General features: G+C 43.2%; 1 protein-coding gene across 1 annotated transcript in view; it reads right to left on the reverse strand.

Annotated features, from left to right (window-relative positions):
* The window catches only part of PRIM2 (DNA primase subunit 2), a 280,515-nt gene that overhangs the window by 67,368 nt on the left and 190,835 nt on the right, over window positions 1-22,312 (reverse strand). The window contains 2 exon segments of the mRNA XM_033936564.1: window positions 6,072-6,257; window positions 19,613-19,685. Coding sequence (XP_033792455.1) covers window positions 6,072-6,257; window positions 19,613-19,685 — 259 coding nt within the window.

Raw genomic sequence — 22,312 nt, forward strand, 5'->3', positions numbered from 1 at the left:
TATATTTGAGGGTTTTCCAAAAAGGTCAAGGCAGATGACTTTAAAATATGCAATGTCACCTCAGTAACAACTATACAAAAATAGACAAATATACCCCCTCCCTTTTTACTAAACCACGATAACGGTTTTTAGTTTAGGGAGCTGTGCTGAATGCCCCGCATTGCTCTCAATGTTCATAGGCTCCCTGCGCTAAAATCTGGTTTAGTAAAAGGGGGCCATAGTGCAAAATATAGACAGCAGATATAAATTCTTAAAATGGACACATTTTGATCATTAAATTGAAAATAAAATCATTTTTCCTACCTTTGTTATCTGGTGATTTCATGAGTCTCTGGTTGCACTTTCTTCTAATGACTGTACAACCAATATTTCTTCCCTTCTTTCTGCCTCCTACATGCTTCCTCTCCTCCAGACCTCATTCCATCCCCCAACCAACATCTCTCTCTGTCCCTCCATGAGTCCAACTTTTTCTTCCCCTCTCCCTGTCTGCCCCCTGCCACCCGATACATTCCATTCCCTCCCCCAACTTTTTCTTCCTCTCTCCCTGCCCTCTTCCCTTTCATTCTCTTTCCCAGTCCCCCTCCTCTTTTGTTCTCTCTCCCTGCCCTCCCTTTCTTTCTGTCTCCCTGTCTGTCTTTCTATCTCTCTGTTCTGCCTCCCTGTCTTTCTCTCTGTCTGTCTTTTCTTTCTCCCTAAGCCACCGCTAAGGCCAGGGCCCCCAAGCCATCGCCGCTGCCTGGGAACTGGCCCCCAAGCCATCATTGCCGCTGAGTTCTCCCTGTTCCCTGACGCCACAACAGGCCAGCAGTGACTGCAGAAATGCCAGGCCCACCAGCCTTCCCGCCTCCCCCTCCCTCCCCCCCGACATCAATTCTGACATCAGAGAGGAAGTTCCGGGCCAGCCAGGCAGCGATTGACTGGCCCGGAACTTCCTCTCCGACGTCAGAATTGACATCAGGGGGATGGCTGGTGGGCCCGGCGCTTCTGCAGTCGCTGCTGGCCTGTTATAGTGTCGGAGAAGCAGGGAGAACGCAAAGGCAACGTGAGTCTATCGCGGAGCCCAGGATGGGCTCCGCAATTGACTCACGTTGCCTTTGCATTCTACTGGTCGATTGCGATTGACCTTTTGGGCCCTCCTGATCTAGAGTAGCACCTAAGATTTTTATTGTAGGGCTGATAGTATAATTCATTCCATTTATCATTAACGAGGTCTCCATAATTTTATTATACGGACTTGCAAGGAAGACATTTGTCTTTTCTGTATTCAATTTAAGTCTGAAATCTTTAGCCCAAATATCTACAAGATTGAATATGGAAGTTACATGAATTATTGTCCCTGAAGACAACAAAATAATGGGCATGATGATTGTAATGTCATCAGCAAAAATGTATGTTTGTAAATTCAGTTCAGATAGTTTTCTTCCCAGTGATGCCATATACAGATTAAAAAGAGAAGGAGACAATGTGACCCTTGAGGAACCCCACAAGTGTTAGTTCACTTTTTGGAATAAACTTTTTCACTAAAAATTTGATAGGTGCAATTTTTAAGAAAACCCTCAAACCAGTTCAAAACTCGGCCAGAAATTCCTATAGCATCTAAACATTCGATCAAGATATCATGGTCAACCTAATCGAACGCACTATTTAAATCAAACTGTAGTATAAATACATTCTTTCCAAAATTAAATAATTGATAGATATAATCTACCAAGGAAGCCAAGACGGTTTTGGTGCTATAATTCATAAGAACATAAGAACTGCTGCTGCTGGGTCAGACCGATATCGGAAGTTCACTGAAAGCTGAATTGCAAGCTAGACCAGTGACCCATTCTGGAAGACTTAAGGGTCTTTCGCTGTTACCATTTGGCTTCCTGAAGAAATTTTGAAACGTGGCACGTCAAAGCCAAAGAACTATATACAAAAGATAAGTGCTTTTTCAATAATACAATCTTTCAAGTCATGCACATATAAAAGTATGTTAAGGTGGAAGTTTTGCAATGATTGGATGGTGAGGTTTCTTGGGGACTTTCTATCCCCTTTTTCCTCCATGTCGCTGAGCACAATCTATCCACTGATTAAAGTATAAGGAATATGGAGTTACAAGAGGACTTTTAAGAAGTTACAGCAATTACACTAACGTGTTTTTTGTTTATTTTCTTGAATTTTTTCACTTTGTTTGATTTTTGAAGTTATTTTCCTCCTGTGTAGTTTTGACTTAGTCAGCAATCAGTTTAGTGGCAGGGACCCATCCCTTCTCCACCAGACTACCAGCAGGAGGGATGCCCAGTACTTCCTGCTGGAACCACAAAGCCCCCCCCCCCCCGGAATGTCCACAGCAGGAGGAATGCCCAATTCCTCCTGCTGCCAGCCCCCAAGACATCTGAGATGCCCAGTCCCTCCTGTTGGAACCCCCTCTCCCCTCCCAAAGAACATAAGCAGGAAGAATGCCCAGTCCCTCCTGCCGGACACCCTCCCCAATCCACCCAGACCCTAAAGTATCTTGTTTTAAGTTGGACGGCTAGACGGATGCTTCCTCCGTCCATCAGGCCCACCTTCACTGAATAGCAAGCCTAACCCTTCCCGGTGCACGGTAAAATGGGGGATGGGGTAAAGATTTTTTTTTAAGATATATTAGTGATAGGAGGAAACGTAAAAGTAGCATTGTGAGACTCAAAGGTGAAGAGGAGGAATATGTAGAAACTGATAAAGATAAGGCTGACTTGTTTAATAAATATTTCTGTTCTGTGTTCACAGCTGAAGAGCCAGAATCGGAACCACAGAAGAAAAACACATATAGGGATGGTGGTGTGGTAGACCCCGATTGATTTTCATAGGATTATGTTTGTGAGGAGCCAAACTAAACTAAAGGTGGACAAAGCAATGGGGCTGGATGGTGTGCATCCAAGGGTACTGAAGGAACTTGTGGAAGTGTTGGCAGCTCTGCTGGCTGAACTTTTCAATGCTTCTCTAGATGTACCAGAGGACTGGAGAAGGGCGGATGTGGTCCCTCGCCACAAAAGTGGAAGTAAGGAAGAAGTAGGGAATTATAGGCCAGTAAGTCTGACTTCTGTGGTAAGCAAATTAATGGAAACACTTTTAAAATAGAGAATGGTGAAATTTCTGGAATCCAGTGAATTACAAGACCAGAGGCAACACGGATTCACTAGAGGTAGGTATTGTCAGACAAATCAGATTGATTTCTTTGACTGGGTGACCAGAGAATTGGATAAAGGGAGCATGCTAGATGTGGTGTATTTAGATTTTAGCAAAGCCCTTGACAGTATTCCACACAGATATCTAATAAATAAACTGAGTGCCCTCGGGATGGGTTCCAAAGTGACAGGCTGGGTCAAGAACTGGTTGAGTGGAAGGTGACAGAAGGTAGTGGTCAATGGAGATTGCTCTGAGGAAAGGGATGTCACCAATGGTGTGCCTCAAGGTTCTGTTCTTGGGCCTGTTCTTTTTAACATTTTTGTGAATGATATTGCTGAAGGGCTATTAGGTAAGATTTGCCTCTTTGTTGATACCACCAATATCTTCAATAGAGTGGACACCCTAGATGGTATGAATAACAAGAAGAAAGAATTGGCGAAGCTTGAAAAATGGTCTGAAATTTGGCAACTAAGATTTAATGCTAATAAATGCAAGGTCATGCATTAGGGCTTCAAAAATCCAAACAATTTAGGGGGTGAAGAACTTATGTGCACAACAGAAAAGTCAGAATTGGTTGTGATTGTATGTGATGATAGTAAGGTGGCCAAAAAGATTGAAAAGATTACAGCGAAAGCTAGGGTGCATACGGAGAGGTATGGCCAGTAGGAATAAGGAGGTATTAATACCCCTGGTATAAGGGTTGCATTGCATGCAGAATCTTGAATCTTAGGGTGTTTGTTTTAAATATATTAGTACTTTTAGTTTTTGGTCCCATATTTGCATAGGGGTTATCTGTGTTCTGGTAGGAATGAATGTTGAGAAGCATACAGTGGTTTTTGTGTAGTTTAATTTTGTGGTTAACCATTACCATTGTGTGTTAATAAGATTATATTGTGTGTGTATATATGAAAAATGAATGGAAAAAATGGTGTTATAATTAGTATTATTATGGGAGCAGGGTCTGGGGTAGAGATTGGGCGGGGTCTGGCCTGCGACTTAACCTGTGTTTTGGATTTCGACCCCTTAATGTGATTGAGTTTGACACCCCTGCTCTAAAGGAAGGCTACTAAAATGGTGCGTGGTCTTAGAACATAAGATTTGCCACTGCTGGGTCAGACGTGCACAGCAATCTGCTCATGCGGCGGCCCTTAGGTCAAAAAACCAGTGCCCTGCTTGAGTCTAGCCTTACTTCATTATAAGGCGTATGGAGACAGGCTTAAGATCTCAATATGTATACTTTGGAGGAAAAGGGGGAGAGGGGAAATATGATAAAGACGTTGAGTCTCTTTCATTTGACAGCAAGCTCTGGAATGAGAGGGCATAGAATGAAGTTAAGAGGTGATAGGCTCAGGAGTAATCTAAGGAAATACCATACTTTTTTACAGAAAGGGTGGTAGATGAGTGGAACAGTCTCCTGGAAGAGGTGGTGGAGACTGAGACTACATCTGAATTCAAGAGAGTGTGGGCTTCCTACATGGGATCTCTTAAAGAGAGGACGAGATAATGGTTACTGCGGATGGGCAGACTGGATGGGCCATTTGGCCTTTATCTGCCATCATGTTTCTATGTTTCTATACTAGGTCAGACAAATGGTCCATCTATCCCAGTATTCTGTCTCCAAAGTTAAGGAATCTAACTTTGGAGAACTAAGGCCCTGCCTTAAAGCTTTCTCCCAATCTGTACATTTGAATAACTTTATCCGAGTCCTTTCAACAGCTCCATGTTTGGCATGTTTAGGGCTTTGCTTCATATTCATATAACAAACAGCTTGCTTATTTGCCTAAGTGTACTCAAACTTCACAACTGTTACTGGACGCTATGCAACTTACTGTGGGCTTTGTTAAGGCAAAGTTTGGAAAGTAAGCTAATTTAAGTTGTCTATGACAAAAGGTCTGAAATTGTTATGCAATCAAATCTTTTTGGTTTCTTATTCTTAATTACTTTTTGAATATTTTTTCTTCATGTTAAAAGTGTAGAGTATGCTGTGTAGATCAGTGAAATAAAATTACTACTTTAACACATTCTGAACTGTGTATGTTAGACAGCAGAATGTAAAGCATGTACAAGGATATAAAGGCTTTTATAAGACACTATATGTGAGTGAAATATCTGTGTGCATAGGGTTGTGAGTTGGGAGTGAGGGTTTGTCTGGAAGTATGTGGGAAAGTATAAGTGGGGAAGTTTGTAATATGGATATGCTTGTATTTAAGAAGAGGTCCAGTTGGTGCATAATGTGTGGTAGAGTTGTACATTAAGAAGGGTTGTGGTATATGCTGTGAAGGACTGGCCTAGTGATTACAGTAGCTGCCTCAGCACCCTGAGATTGTGAGTTTGATTCCCACTGCAGCTCCTTGTGACTCTGGGCAAGTCACCTAACACTTCATTGTCCCAGGTACAAAATAAGTATCTGTCTAAAATATGTAAACTACTTTGATTGTGTAAACCACACAAAAAAGTGGTATACAAGTCCCATCCCCTATGGGGGAGGGAGATTTAGAAGTGAAGAGGAAGCAGCTTTTAAGTGCATTTTGGCACCATCTTTGTCCGTCAATTCAGTTATCTTTCCCCCCTATATTTGTCTGTGTTTTGGGTGGGGTAGAGAATGGAAAGAGATTTAGAATCAAACAGTGTTCAGCATTCTACAGCCTTTAACAGATTCCCATAACAAGCAATGATATTTTTTTTTCAAAGAACATGGCCTTCTTAAAAAAATACTGATCCAATATTTCTGGTTTCTAAATTCACACAAAGCATTTTTACCTCATGCCATATTTGGTGACTTTCTGAACTTTGTTTGGAGTGGTATTATGCTTACAGAGACAGCAGAACATGGATCTAGTTTATATAATCCTCTCCAACATTATATTTGTTGGGAAAGAAGTCATGCTTAGACCATTTTAAAATTATTATCACTTTACCTTTTCAGCATCCACTTTTCCTTTACTAAATTCTAACTTCCAAAACTGTAGTGCTTGTTCTAATGTTAATCCAATGCCTTTAAGAAAAAGTCCATATTGCATACGACCTCCATGGCGGAGATGGTGGTTTTCATGTAGTTCTTTATGTAATTGACGCATACAGAGAGGAAAGGACTTTGTAGAGAACTGCAATAAAAACACCAGAAGTATTTATGAACCATAAAAAAGGTTACAAATGAAATCTACCTTAAAATAGCAGGTTATCAAAAGCATGAGAGGTCACAAAACTAAAAGAGAACAAGTATTAAATACATCAGAAATTGTCTTTCTTCTTTTTAATTGAAATTTTTAATTGTTGCAACACAACTCAAGAAAAAAAGCAAGAAAATTCAACATTTAAGAAAAATAGGATTCACATTATTGCTTACTAGCCCAAGTCATGTATGACCTCTAATGGTTCACCATAAGTAGCAATTAATAAAGAAAAAACAATCTCCCAGTGAGGGGCAAGGGCAGTGCCAGGGAGGATCGCATCCGGAGGGCGAACGACTGGCTGCGAGGATGGTGCAAGGAGATGAACTTTGGGTTCCTGCACCATGGAGAGGCACTGCAAGGATTACAGGGACCAGACGGGTTACACCTGACCAGAAGAGGGAAGAACGTCCTTGGACACCGCTTAGCCCGCCTACTTCACAAGGCTTTAAACTAGGTAAGTTGGGGGAGGGTACTGGCACAAACAACCTACTTGACGAGCTAAGCTACCAATTTCTTCTTGAGACTAAAGTAAGGGAGACTAAAGTAAGTAAACACTATAATTCAGGGTCACATTATAATTCTGGGTCACATTGTTATGCTGGGGCTAAGGGGAGTACACATTGTAATTCTGGGTCTAAGGGGAGTTCACACTGTAATTCTGGATCTAGGAGGGGTGCACATTGTGATTCTGGGACTAGGAGAAGTACACATTGTAATTCTGGGTCCAGCGACAGAATACACACTGCAAACTGTATTATAGGAAGTCAAGTTGCTCAAGAGGGAATACCCCCACAGGGTACACACAATTCTGAGTCTGGGTTAGGCATAAACTGTAGTTCTGGGTATGGGGAGTCCGGGAAAGGTGCACGTTGCACCTCTGGGTCTAGGAAGAGTACAAGACATGCAAATAATGCTAAAGGTGGCCTAGTTGCTATAGCAGGAATGTCCCCACTGAGACGTAACAAACATACAACATGGAGGGCTATGTACGTCAACGCCCACAGTCTGGGAAACAAGATCTTGGAACTGGAAACAGAAATGACAAATGCCGACTTGGATGTGGTGGCGATATCTGAGACCTGGCTCACAGACTCCCACGGGTGGGACATGGTCATACCGGGTTACAACTTGCTTCGCCGGGACAGGGAGGGCAAAATGGGAGGAGGTGTAGCATTATATACTAAAGATGACATTAAAGTCACCAGAATCACAGATGTACGGTACACTGGGGAATCCCTTTGGGTAAATTTGGCCAGAGGGAAGGACAAATGCCTGTATCTTGGCGTAGTATACAGACCCCCAAGACAACAGGATGACCAAGATATGAAATTAGTCGGAGATATAGAGAATATCACCTTGCGTGGGGACACAGTATTGTTAGGTGACTTCAACATGCCTGATGTGGATTGGGTCATGCTTTCCTCTGCTTCAGGCAGCAGCAGGAGGCTATTAAACTCCTTGAAGGGAGCAAGACTAAGGCAACTGGTGTTGGAACCAACAAGGGATCAGGCAATCCTAGACCTGATACTTACCAATGGAGAAAGTGTCACAGAGGTCTCGGTGGGCGACACATTGGCCTCCAGCGACCACAACATGGTATGGTTCAATCTCAGGAAAGGTTTCACTAAATCTACCACACTGACCAAGGTCCTTAAATTCAAGGACACAAACTTCAAAGACATGGAGAACTTCGTTCACCAGGCGCTACAAAGCCAAGCAGAAACCGATAACGTGGAAGAAATGTGGTCAACTATGAAAGCCACCATACAGGAAGCAACAAACCGCTATGTTAAATCGGTAAGTAAACGGAGTAGGAACAATAAGCCACAGTGGTTCTCTGCGGAGATCTCGGACCTCATCAAGGAGAAGAAAAAAGCATTCATCTCTTACAAACAATCAGGGAAGCAGGACTCCAGAGAAATCTATCTGGTCAAGTCAAAAGCAGTCAAAACAGCAGTTATGGAGGCCAAATTCCGCATGGAGGAGTCTTTAGCAAGGAACATAAAGAAAGGAGATAAATCCTTTTTCAGGTATATCAGTGACAGGAACAAGAACTCAGGTGGGATAGTACGCCTCAGGAAACCAGAGGGAGACTATGCAGAAACGGACTCGGAAAAAGCCCAACTGTTAAATGAATACTTCTGCTCAGTCTTCACCCGCGAGGCACCGGGACTTGGTCCTCAGCTGCAAACAAGGGTTGACTCAGCTGATCCGTTTAGTAATTTCGAGTTTACGCCCAGCAGCGTCTACTGCGAGCTGTCAAAGCTCAAGGTTAACAAGGCAATGGGGCCTGACAACCTACACCCCAGGGTGCTCAGGGAGTTGTGTGATGTCTTGGCGGAACCGCTATCCGCGCTCTTCAATCTCTCCCTTAGTACAGGTAACGTCCCGTTGGACTGGAAAATGGCTAACATCATTCCACTTCATAAGAAAGGCTCCAAGATGGAGACAGCAAACTACAGACCGGTGAGTCTCACATCAATAGTGAGCAAACTAATGGAAACTCTAATCAAACGCCAATTGGATACGATCATGAACGAGGAGAATCTACGGGATCCCCGTCAACATGGATTTACTAAGGGGAGATCCTGCCAATCCAACCTGATCGGCTTCTTTGACTGGGTGACGAGAAAGCTGGATGTTGGGGAGTCCCTGGACATCGTATACCTGGACTTCAGCAAAGCATTCGATAGCGTACCACACCGCAGGTTGCTGAGCAAGATGAGTTCTATAGGATTGGGCGACACGTTGACGAAATGGATTGGGAATTGGCTTGAGGGTAGGCTTCAGAGGGTAGTGGTGAATGGCACCCCCTCCGAAACGACGGAGGTGATCAGTGGAGTGCCACAGGGCTCCGTCCTGGGCCTGATCCTGTTCAACATCTACATAAGAGACTTGGCAGAAGGGCTCCGAGGTAATATAACATTATTCGCTGATGACGCCAAACTAAGCAATGTAGTGGCCAAGAGTACAACAGACAAAAATTCAATGCCCGACAACATGATGCACGACCTACTATTACTGGAGCGCTGGTCTAGGTCCTGGCAACTCAGCTTCAATGCCAAAAAATGCAAAGTCATGCACCTGGGCAGCCAAAATCCATGCAAGACTTACACCCTAAATGGCGAGATCCTAACAAGAACTGAAGCAGAACGTGACCTAGGGGTGATCGTCAGTGAGGACATGAAGGCTGCCAATCAAGTGGAGCAAGCTTCCTCCAAAGCAAGGCAAATCATAGGTTGCATACGCAGGAGTTTCGTCAGCCGTAAGCCTTAAGTCATTATGCCATTGTATAGATCCATGGTGAGACCACACCTGGAGTACTGTGTGCAATTTTGGAGGCCGCATTACCGAAAAGATGTGCTGAGACTGGAGTCGGTCCAGAGAATGGCCACCCGGATGATCGCGGGTCTCAAGGATCTCCCGTACGAGGAAAGGCTGGATAAGTTACAGCTCTACTCACTCGAGGAACGCAGAGAGAGGGGAGACATGATCGAGACGTTCAAGTATCTCACGGGTCACATCGAAGTGGAAGAGGATATCTTCCTTCTCAAGGGTCCCACGGCAACCAGGGGGCACCCGTGGAAAATCAGGGGAGGGAAACTGCACAGTGACACCAGGAAATTCTTTTTCACTGAAAGAGTGGTTGACCGCTGGAATAATCTTCCACTTCAGGTCACTGAGGCCAGCAGCATGCCTGATTTTAAGGCTAAATGGGATAGACACGTGGGATCTATTCACTGAGTTAGGTGGGGAAGGGTCATTGCGGTGGGCAGACTAGATGGGCCATGGCCCTTATCTGCCGTCTATTTCTATGTTTCTATGTAATCTGAACACTGACAGGCCCAATCTAATCAATAACCCCTTAATCCACCTGTATAAACATTAGGTAGAGGTAATCTATGTTTAATTTGCAAAACAGCTTTCAAGATTCATTGGTTCTAAAAAATACATAACTATAACCCCAAGTAACCAGGCATTTGCAAGGAGATTTTAAAAAGAAATGTGCCTTAACTGCTAAAACATTTGGCTTTAGTAACAAGATGGCTATACACCTTATTTGAGTATGCCCGAGTACCGTACATAAGGTACTCCTTTCTCTGAAAATAAGTTTTCAAAATCAACATCTTTCTTCCACTAAAGACAAAGATACTAATAAGGTCACCCTTTTAAGTATAGTATCCTGGGAAGTCTCTTACCACTCCGTTGTCCCAGGTATCATAGTTAGATTGGTAGCCCACTGGGACAGATAGGGAGACGTACCTGAACGTAAACCACTTTAAACAGAAGCGGTATATAAGAAATTAAAATAAATAAAACTAAATAATAAATTTAGGAAGATCTAAGCTATCTAGAGAATTTAAATTATCCATGCTTCCTTCTGGATTAACTACCCTGGATTCTTTAGGAATATAAGACATTATAATATCACTATAATTCAAGGACAACTGCAAACTTTTTTTACATACGTCTTAAAAAGTTCTCTAGGACAGTGTTTCTTAACTTCTTCAAGCCAAGTACCCCCTAAGTCTAACAAATATCAACAGAGTACCCCTAACCACCCAAACTCTGCTCCAGACCCCGACCCCCATAACTAATTGTAATGCAATTTCTTCCATTCATTTTTCATATATAAACAAAATATACAGCAAATATAAATTCTCAAAACTGATACATATTGTGACCAGACAGGCTCAGCGCCTGTCAGCGCCCCAGCTAAATCAGAAGGTAAAGGAAAGGGTAAATCCAGGAAGGGAGTTTACAAGATCCGTCCTGGCCCTGATGATGATAATTTCCCCAGCAACCACCAGGGAGAGCCTGAGCTGGCTGAGAAGGTAGTAGGTAGTGAGTATCTGGGTCTGCTAGGTTAGGGCGTGTCCCTAGGATAGAAAAGCCAGCAGTGGGGAACAAAGAGGCAGGCAAGCTAGGGAGAAGGTTTAGGCCTTTTCTCCCTGGTCCAAACAGGAGCGACCAAGCCACACCTATGGAGGTACAGGAAGCTGGAGATGCCCTGAATGAATCTTTGTCTGACATAGAGCTTCCAATGGAGATACAAGAATTCTTGCCTGAACAATTGGAGCCTCCTGTTGAAGCCATGGAGGTTGGTTTATCCACCAGCCACAAGCAGTAAACCTCAAACAGTGAGTTTTGTTTTGTAACTGTTTGGTTTTGAGATTGTTTTTGTTTGAGCTCTACTATTTTGGTTTTTCCTTTGTGAAGCTGGGAGTGTCTCTAGGGAGAGGTTTGCTGTCACCCAGGGAGGTAATTTTGAAAGCCTTTGAAAAAGCTTTTTTAGCAAATCTAAGACATTCTCCTAATCCTAGCAGAACTACAAATTGCTGCTAAAGACTTTATTTTGAGAAACTGTGAACTGTTTGAAAGTAACATATATGACTGGAATTTGATTTTGCACCTGTTTTGGAATACAGGCTGTGCTGGCTCTAAGGAGAGCCTTAGCTCAAACATTACTGACTGAGGTTAAAGAAGAGAAAAAAGTTGGAACTTTTTCTGCCTTATTTATTTGCCTTCTTTTGAGTTTTTGCTTTGTGCATTATTGGTGACATTCTGACATTTTTGTTTACCAAGTAAAAGTGAAGCATTTTCCATTTATCCTTTCTTGGTGTTTTGATTTTTGGATTATTGTAAGTTCCACTTGTTTGTCAGTCCGGTCCTGCAGGGTGACTCCAGGCCGGGTCACACGCTGTTGTGCTTACTTGCTGTAGCCGCTAGAGATGCCGTTGAGTCCCGTCCAGGAAAGCGGCTTGGCTACAATATCAATCACTAAATTAAAAATTAAATCATTTTCCCTACCTTTTTTGTCTGGTGATTTTATTTTTTTAACCATCTTTTCCCAGTCACTGGTTGCACTTCCTTATGTCTGTGCTCTTAACTGTGTTTCTAGGGCCTTCTTATCTAATGATTGTTTTGCTCTCCTTCACCTTCTGCCCTGCATCCATCTTTGGCATTAACTTTTAACATTCTCCTTTCTTTTCCATGTCTTCCCTACCTATCTCTCTCTTCTCCCATGGTCAGGCATCTCTCTTCTTCCCTCTGCTCCCTCCCCCCCCCCCCATGGTCTAACATCTCTCTCCTTCCCTCCCTCTTCCCAGTGGTCTGACATCTCTCTCTTTCCTTTCCTCCCTTCCCCACAGTCTGGCATCTCTCTCCTCTCCTTCCCAGTCTGACATCGCTCTCTCCCCTCCTTCCCTTCCATTCCATGGTCCAGCATCTCTCCCTTCCTCGAGTCATCTCTCCTCCCCACCAGTGTAACATTTCTCTCTCCCTTCCTCTTTCCTGCCCCCTGCAATCCCAACATCTCCCCTCCTTTCTGGCTCCCCTCCCAGTCCAACATTTCTCCCTCCTTTCCCTCAACCAGTCTAGCATTTCTTTCTCTCTGCCTCCATTGAGAAAAATGGCCATTTAACCCTACCCTGTTTTCAAGCTCAGCTCATCGGCTGAAGCAGCAAACCGCTTTCTTGTTTCTTGCAGTGGTCCTGAGGTCAAAGCGGGGTCTTCCCCAGTGCTCCACTATTGCTTGGAACGCCTCTGGGGACACGACCCACTTGCCTGGATCCAGAGTCTGTCTGCTGAGGAAGTCTGCTTGAATGCCATCTACTCCCACCACCTGCGCTGCCGACAGCGCTAGGGCTGCCTGAACCAGAGGCATGCTCTTGATTCCTCCCTGGCGACAGAGATGGCAGCTACTGTTGTCGCATTAATGGAGAAGACCCGGACCACTTGGCCTTTCAGCATCTTCTGTAATCCTGTCAGAGCTAGTTGAATGACTTCAAGCTCCAACCGGTTGATTGACCACTTTTGCTGAGAGAGTGTCCAGCTCCCCTGAACAGGTCAACGATTGCAATGAGCTCCCCAGCCCTGAAGGCTGGCATCTGGCATCACCACGATTCAGAAGGCAAAGTGTAGTGGAAAGCTCCAGTAGCGTGACTGCAGAAGAACCCCTCAGGCCATGATGGCTCAGCTTCCAGAGCCCAAAGTAGATGGGTCTGCAAGGCATCCCTATGTAAAACCCAGTGCAAGAGCAAAGCAGGTTGTAGAGGAGGTATGTGCGCTCTCGTCCAAGGAAACACATTCAGTGTGGCAAACAATGATCCCAGAACTGGAAGATAATCCCATGCCGAAGGAGCAGGCCACTTCAGAAGGGAAGAAAGCTGAGCACACAGATTCTGTCAGCAGGCTACTGGTAGAGACGTGCATCCCACTGCCAAGCCGAAAGGAACTCCCATGTATCCAAGTGAGCATGTGGGCATCAGATGGTTCATTTTTGTCACTTTTGGGGGGAGGGTTTTCTTCATGTTCTGAATCTGACAATCCAACCCAGGTCTCCAATCACCTGGAGCCCCCACTCCAATGTGCGGCGTTCCTCGGCCAATGAAGGGGCTCTGATCAGCCAGTCCTCTAAATAAGAGTGCACCTGGAGACCCGTCCATTGCAGGTAAGCCTCCACCACTACCATCACCTTAGTGAATGTCCAGGGTGCTGAAGCCAGTCCAAAGGACAGGGTTGAGAACTGATAAAGCTGTTCCAACATGAACCTGCGATGGGCCGGAACCAACATGAACCTGCGATGGGCCGGAAAATTGGGAATGTGCAAACACGTTTCTGTAAGATCCAAAGAGGCAAGAAACTGTCCTGGAGTCACTGCTGCAATGACATCCTGGAGTCACTGCTGCAATGACAAAAAGCATGGCCTCCATTCATAAGGCCATAAGGCTTACTGCCAACAGAGGCCAACAGAGACTATGAGGGGCCAACAGAGACTATGAGGAAAAATAGCTAAGGAGCAAAAACCTTCAAGCCATTCTTTCGCTATATTAAGGGGAAACGATCCGCAAAGGAAGCAGTGAGGCCGTTGGATAACCATGGAATAAAGGGAGTGCTAAAGGAGGAGGAAGCCCATCGCTGACAAACTGAACACATTTTTTTGCTTCTGTGTTTACCGAAGAGGATATACACAACATTCCGGAAGCCGACAGGCTATACGCGGGAAACGAAGTCAGGAAACTGACAGGGTTGACGGTCAGTCTAGAAGAGGTATGCAGGCAAATTGACAGGCTTAAAAATGATAAATCCCGAGGACCGGATGGCATCCATCCGAGGGTAAGCAAGGAACTGAAAGGGGCTATAGCTGAACTACTTCAACTAATAGCAAATCTATCAATCAAATTGGGAAGGATTCCGGAAGACTGGAAGGTGGCGAACATTACGCCAATATTCATAAAAGGTTCGAGAGGTGATCCAGGAAACTACAGATTGGCGAGTCTGACATCGGTACCAGGAAAGATGGTAGAGGCACTGATAAAGGACTGCATCATTGAGCACCTTGACAGACACGATCTGATGAGGGCCAGCCAGCATAGCTTTAGCAAAGGAAGATCTTGCTTGACAAACTTGCTGCACTTCTACGAGGAAGTAAATAAGCGGATATATAAGGGTGACCTGATCGACACTGTATATCTGGATTTTTAGAAGGCATTCGACAAGGTTCTACATGAACGATTATTTCAAAAAATTGCGAGCCATGAAATCGAGGGTGAAATACTCACGTGGATTAAAAACTGGTTGGCAGATAGAAAACAGAGAGTGGGGGTAAATGGACAATATTCGGACTGGAAAAGTGTCACTAGGAGTGCCGCAGGATTCGGTGCTTGGACCTGTGCTCTTCAACATATTTATAAATGATCTGGAAATTGGTATGACGAGGGAGGTTATTAAATTTACGGACGATAAGAAGTTATTCAGAGTAGTAAAGATGCAGGAGGATTGCGAAGAGCTACAACGTGACAAACATGCTAGATATGTGGGCCGCAACATGGCAAATGAGGTTCAACGTGGATAAGTGTAAGGTGATTTATGTCGGTAACAAAAATCTTATACACGAATACAGGATGTCCGGGGCGGTATTTGGAGAGACTCCCCAGGAAAGAGACTTGGGAGTACTGGTTGACAAGTTGATGAAGCCTTCTGCGCAATGTGCGGCGGCAGTGAAAAGGGCAAACAGAATGCTAGGAATGATTTAGAAGGAGATCATGAACAGATCGGAGAAGGTTATCATGCCGCTGTACCGGGCCATAGTATGCCCTCACCTGGAATACTGCGTCCAGCACTGGTCGCCATACATGAAGGACACAGTACTGCTCGAAAGGGTCCAGAGAAGAGCGACTAAAAAGTTCTCTATGGGAGACTCAATTCCCTCTTTGATGTATAGGGCAATATCCCTACCTTTTTGTCCAACTCTTGTCTCTGCAGTATAGCTTGTATCCTGGTAGCACAGTTCCCAAACGTTTTCCTCGTTTCCACCATGTTTCCGTGATGCCGAAGATATCAAGGTTATCTTTTTGTGTCATAGCTTCCAATTCCTCCATCTTATTCCTTAGGCATCTTGTATTCGTGTACATACACTTGAGTTTGCGGCCTGTTACTTTCTTGCATTTCCTTCCCTTTCTTGCCTATGATCCGGTGAGTCTTCCCCGCAATTACATTACATTACATTAATGACTTCTATTCCGCCTGTACCTTGCAGTTCTAAGCGGATTACATCAAAAGATAACTGGACATTTCCAGGATGAGGGATACAATTAAAGACATTGGGCCCAATACATCAAGAAGATAGCTAGACGTTTCCAGGAAGATGAATACAATTAAGAGCGTTAGGTCTGAAACAATTTTGAAGGGAGGATATTGGGAGGGGGAGAGAGTATCTTGGTATCTTCTGGGTATACTGTTTCCCAAACCATCGACTCTTGGTCAGCTGTCGGCTTTCCCCTTCTTCCTAGTTTAAAAAACTTCTCAATTTCTCGCTTGATGTTGCTTGCCAGTAGCCTCATTCCATCTCTGCTGAGGTAGAGTCCATCCTTCCTATATAGCTTGGTCTTCCCCCAGAATGTCATCCAGTTGCACACAAAGTGGAATCCTTCTTCCTCACACCAGTGCCTCATCCATGCATTGACTGCTTGAAGCTCCGTCTGCCTCTTCCCGTCGGCCCTGGGTACCGGCAAGATCTCCGAGAACACTATCCTTGGCGTTCTGGTCTTCAGCTTCCTTCCTAACATCCGAAACTGGTCCTTCAGTGTTTCCCTGCTGTAGTTCCTGTTGCTCATGTTGTTTGTCCCCATGTGGATCACCACCACCGTATCTCCCCCCTTCCACGCTATCAATGATCCTGTCGATGCGGCTCACTATATCTTCTACCTTGGCTCCTGGTAGGCAGGTCACCAGCCAATCCTTTCTTCCTCCCGCTATGTGGCTATCAACTTGTCTGATGAAATTGTTCGATTATTGAATACGTTTCTTTGGAATGGGTAAAGTCTACATTGTCTTATGCGATGGAAGCTTCCCCCCCACCCCTCCAAGATAAAGGAAGCTTGGGGTCATTTGAATGATTGGTTTAAGGATATTGCTTACCTTTCCTTTATTTCAGTGGAAACTCAGTTGTTGTCCCTCTTGCATTTTAGTGCTCAGTTGCATGCCCCACTATGATTTTTGCAGTCTCCTCTGCATGAATATCCTATTTACTCGGCTACTTGGAGGGCCTGGAGATGGTTGTGTACTTTGTTTATCATAAGGACATAATTGCTGCCAGACTGAAGTTTCATCAAGCTCAGTATCCTGTTTCTAACAGTGGCCAACCCAGTCCCCAAGTACCTAGCTAGATCCCAAGTAGTAAAACAGATTTTATTATGCTTATCCTAGGAATAAGCAGTGGATTTACCCAATAATGGCCTATGGACTTCTCTTTTAGGAAATTATTCAAACTTTTTTTAAAACTCTGCAAAGCTAACTGATTTCATCACATTCTCCGGCAATAAATTCCAGAGTTTAATTACACATTGAGTGAAGAAATATTTTCTCTGGTGTGTTTTAAATCTAATACTTAGTAGCTTCATTGCATGATTCAAAGAGAGGAGTGGGACAAATCATCCTATACAGGTTCTTTATCTCCTTAAAACTAATAGATAATGCAACCAGTAATTGGAATAGATCAGTAATTGGAATATTACATTACATTAGTGATTTTTATTCAGCCATTCATTACCTTGCGGTTCAAGGTGGATTACAGAAGAGGATTTCTGGACATGTCCAGAGGTGTTACAGAGTAAAGCGGGTTGCTTCAGAGGATTGAAATGTTTCATATGGTGTTAGCTAGTCTTCATGGATTTCTTGAATAGCAGGGTTTTTATTTCTTTTCTGAAAGTTTTGTAGTCTGGGGTCGTGATTAGTAAATTGGAGAGTTGGTGGTCTAGTTTTGCTGCCTGTGTGGCTAGAAGGCCATCGTATAGTTTTTTCCATTTGATGTCTCTGATTGGAGGGTATGTGAATGGTGTCTGGGTTCTCCTGTGTCTCCTGTGTCTGGTTGTGGTAGTTTGGATTAGGCGGTTGTTCAAGAAGGCTCGGCTGTCACCATTTAAGGATTTAAATAATAGACAATAGAATTTAAATAGTATTCTTGCTTGAATTGGGAGCCAGTGTAAGTCGAGGTATGCCTCGGTTATATGGTCATGTTTTTTTAGTGAATAGATTAGTCTCAGGGCTGTGTTTTGTACCGTTTGTAGTTGTTTTATCATTGTTGCAGGGGAGATATAGGATGTTGCAGTAGTCAAGGAGACCTAGGACTAGGGACTGGACCATGAGCTGGAATTCGTTTTCTGTCAAAAAATTTTCAAACTTGCCTTAGGTTTCTCATGACCGCAAATGATTTCTGTATTGTTTTGTTGATTTGTGGTTGCATGGTGCAGCATCTGTCTATTGTCATTCCCAGAAGTTTTAGAGTGGGTTGAATGGGGTATGTGATTGAGTTTATTACTAGGTTTGTTATGGTTGGGGTTTTATTTTTTTTCGAGAAGTATGAATTTTGTTTTGTCTGGGTTCAGTTTTAGTTTGTGGTCTTTCATCCATGTTGCCACTGTTTCTAGATTCTGTGTAGTGTGTCTGTTATGGTGGACGTTAGCTGATCAAAAGGAAGGACAATGGTGATATTGTCTGCATAGCTATAGGAGGTTAAGCCTATTTTGTCTGTGGTATGCAAAATCCAGAAGGTAGAAAAGAGCTAGGCATATTGCTAATTTACAGACCACCTGGTAACTGAAACATAGGGCTCCTTTTACCAAGGTGTGCTAGCATTTTTAGCGTGCACTACATTGCCCCGCGTGCTAACCCCACGCTACGTACCAAAAACTAACGTCAGCTCAATGGTGGCGTTAGCATCTATGTGTGCGCTAAAACCGCTAGCGCAGCTTAGTAAAAGGAGCCCATAGTATATGGAATGGAAACTATTTAATCTCGCATGTTACAACCATAATCTCCAACCTAAAAGTTCTCGGAGATCTAAATCTATATCTCGAAGACCAGGTAAACTCCAAAATGTGCTCCTTTTAAATCTTACAAAAGCAATTAAAGTTCTCAACTTTTCCATGCAAAAAAACCCACACAGGAGGGTACTGTCTAGACTTTATCTCATACATGTCTCAAGGTTTACCATCCCACTTGGTACACCTTATAATATGGGAGCCAGCTATCTTCTTGGTTTCCAACTAAAACTTCCTAAAACCCTTATCTCAAAACCCAATATTTAAACACCTGACAAGACGAGGCAACATACCACCAGAGGAATTCTGGACACAAATATAGATAGATCCATAATCACATTGCAAGACTCGACATCAGCAGTCCTAGACAATCTTGCTCCTACAAGATATGTTAATCCAAAAAAGAAAGCCACTGGAATGATCACTTTGCATGCAGACTCCTGAGTGGATATAACAGAATTTAATGCTTATAGAACACATTGGAGCCAAACTCTTTTAAGGGTAAGAAATTGTTTTTTATCCATCTGGGATGTTTATATTCAGTCATTACCATCTAGAGTCTGTAGTTTTAATTCTCAGTAATCTCTAATATCTTTGGGTAAGGAGATCTCAATGTAGTGTTTCCATTTGAAAAAGTTATATCTACTGGTATATAATTTTTCTCTTTTCTTACAATGTGCATTGAAGTGTATTTTTGGTCCTTCCAGAATGTTTATTATGAGAAGGAATCAGAGTCCAACCTCCTCATGCCTCTTTTTTACTTATTAGTAGATATCATGTTCATTCCTATGTTTGACTAACTATTTCAATAGATTTTTCTCCTTTCTCAGCATGTTCCTTCAGTTCACCACCTCCCTCATTTAAAAAAAAGGAAACAAGATAAAGGAAAATTATTTTTAAATTTAGCCCTTCCATAATGCTATAAAAATTTCAAATAAAAATTAAGAACAGCACAATACTCACAGTATCTATTTGGTCCAATGAAATTTTTCCTGTATTTCTCTGAGTACTGTAGTCTTGGCCAAGATAGGAATGGCTATGGAATAAAAAGAATTTCCATGGACAGTGAGACATTTTTAAAGGGTGTACACATAAAACAATAAAATGGAGTCTTAGTGCTTTAAAACAACTGAATACCCAATTTTATCATCTCCTTTTAATGTTAAATGGCCCTCAAGTGTATATGGGTGTGTGTGTAAAATTTAAAGCAATACCAATACCTCCTCACATCAGCGCCCAAGGAAATGGATCAACTCCCTTCTGAATAAATCCCTAAACCAAGGATGCCTACTGGAAGAAATGGGAAAAATAGCTTTAACCCCAATTCCTAAATCTTCTAATACAGATCTCGCCACTCCCTCAAATTATAGGCCCATCGCTGGTATCCCCATTCTCACCAAACTTCTTGAAACCCACATAAGCACGCAACTAACAGCATACATAGAGCAACATTCATGCCTCCATCAGACACAATTCGGTTTCAGACAACAGCACAGCACAGAGCTCTTCATCCTGACCCAAAATCAAACAACTACTAAGTACAGGCCGCCAAGCCATACTCCTTCAATTTGACATATCCACAGCTTTTGACTCAGTCAATCATCAATTACTCTTAACAAAACTCTCTGAGATAGGGGTAACAGATATGGTACTGCGCTGGTTCATTGACTTCCTCATGAACAGAGAATACACCATCAAAAAAATGGTGTTTACTCCAACAACTGGAGAGCATTCTGTGGAGTACCGCAGGGATCACCGCTCTCATCAATTCTTTTCAACCTGTTCATGAGCTCACTTGGAGACATCCAACTTGAAGATGAGAGCATAATGTCATACGCAGATGACATCTTACTCCTCATACCAGTGGCTGGAAATCAGGCTGACATTACCAGGAAAATCTCTGATAATATAGAAAAAATCCAGCACGGGCAACCGCTCAAAAACTAAAACTAAACGCCATCAAAACCAAGGTCCTCTATTTCTACAATGTCCAACAAACAATGCCAACAAGCATCACGCTTCAATCGGGCAGCATACTTGCGGTAGAAAAAACCTCTAAAATTCTAGGTTGTATACTAGACTCTACATTATCCATGGAACCTCAAGTATCCCATCTTCGAAAGAAAACCCTCTTCAATATTAAACAGCTAAGACTCATCAGGCCATACTTCCACCAATATCACTTTGCCACCATTGTCCAGATGATAATTCTATCCCAACTGGATTACTGCAATTCCGCCTACCTGTAAATCAATGCCACCCTCACCCCCAAAATACAACTTATCCAAAATACTGCAGTAAGACTCATCTTCAGTCTGAAAAAATATGACTCCATCTCAACCTATCGCAAACAACTCCAATGGCTACCCATCACAGCTCGTATAAAATTCAAAACAGCCAGTATCATGCATCACATTATCTATGGCAACTCAGCAGTCCCACTCATCAAAACTCTTAACTGATGCATGGTCCAACTCACGCAGAATTCTCAACAGGATCCAACTGAACCTCCCCTCAACAAAAAATCTCAAGTACAAAGAATCTTCCAGTCTATGTTCACCTTCCTCGGAGTCAAAATCTGGAATGACATTGCAGTGACTATAAGAACAGAAACCAACCATACCCTATTCTGAAAGGAACTGAAAACTTCACTCTTCGACAACTAATTCTTCTAGAAACATAAGCACCTGACCTTTACTTAATTTGCCTAAGTTTTATGTTTCCTGTCCCCCTTTCGCTCCTCCTTTCCTCAAGTTGCCTAGAGCCTGGTTAGGTGTGCTTGACACACAAATATTAGATTAGATTTAACAAAAAGAGGTGGAGTAAAATGTAATTACTTGTAATTGTTTTTTGCAGGTAGCATTTCTAAACAATTTACTATGATAGATTATGTGACTTCTGTTTAAACACAACTTCTTAAGCTTAAGGGTCCTTTTACAAAGGCACGCTAACAGATTTAGCAAGTGCTAAATGCTATGTACTTCATTATATTCCTATGGGCTACTTGGCATTTAGTGCACACTAAATCCATTAGCACACCTTAGATTTTAAGGAGTTTAACTGAAACTTTGCTCTCATAAGTGTTTGATCTGTCAGTGTCTTTTCAAACTAAGCAAAAGCAAACCTAGGGAGAAGAGAATCTACCAAGAGAGTGGTAGGACATATATGTTAGGTGTCACAGAAGATTAAGAGATGATGCTATGTGCAATGTTATGTTGAACAAAACTTGGCCTGGTTATCCATCCTCTCCATGCTTCTTAATTCCTACACTTCAGTGCTCATGCTGTATCTTCAAATCCTTCCAGACACTGTTACAAACTAAGACTCCAGCTTACGGGGCGGGATCACAGCAGAGGGAACGTGCTGTGGAGGACGATGGCAGCCTCCTAGGATTGCTACAGCACCGGTGATCCTCTGGAGGCTACTCTAATTAGCTTAAGGTAAGTCAGGGGGGAAGCCGGAGGACACTACAAAGAGCACCTATGCCTGCAGCAGAGGGGCACTCTAAAGCAGGAGCAGCAGCGGCAGTAGACGGCCAGCAAGAGGCAGCACTGCCGCTCCTGCTTTAGGAGACCTGGTTGAATTAGCAAGCCCGATTTTTAAAAAAACAACGAATTGATTCACCAAAACGAATTGGGCAGCACTACTGCACACATCTCTGAA

The sequence above is a fragment of the Geotrypetes seraphini genome, chromosome 3 (assembly GCF_902459505.1).
Source record: "Geotrypetes seraphini chromosome 3, aGeoSer1.1, whole genome shotgun sequence".
NCBI classification, from domain to species: Eukaryota; Metazoa; Chordata; class Amphibia; order Gymnophiona; family Dermophiidae; genus Geotrypetes; species Geotrypetes seraphini.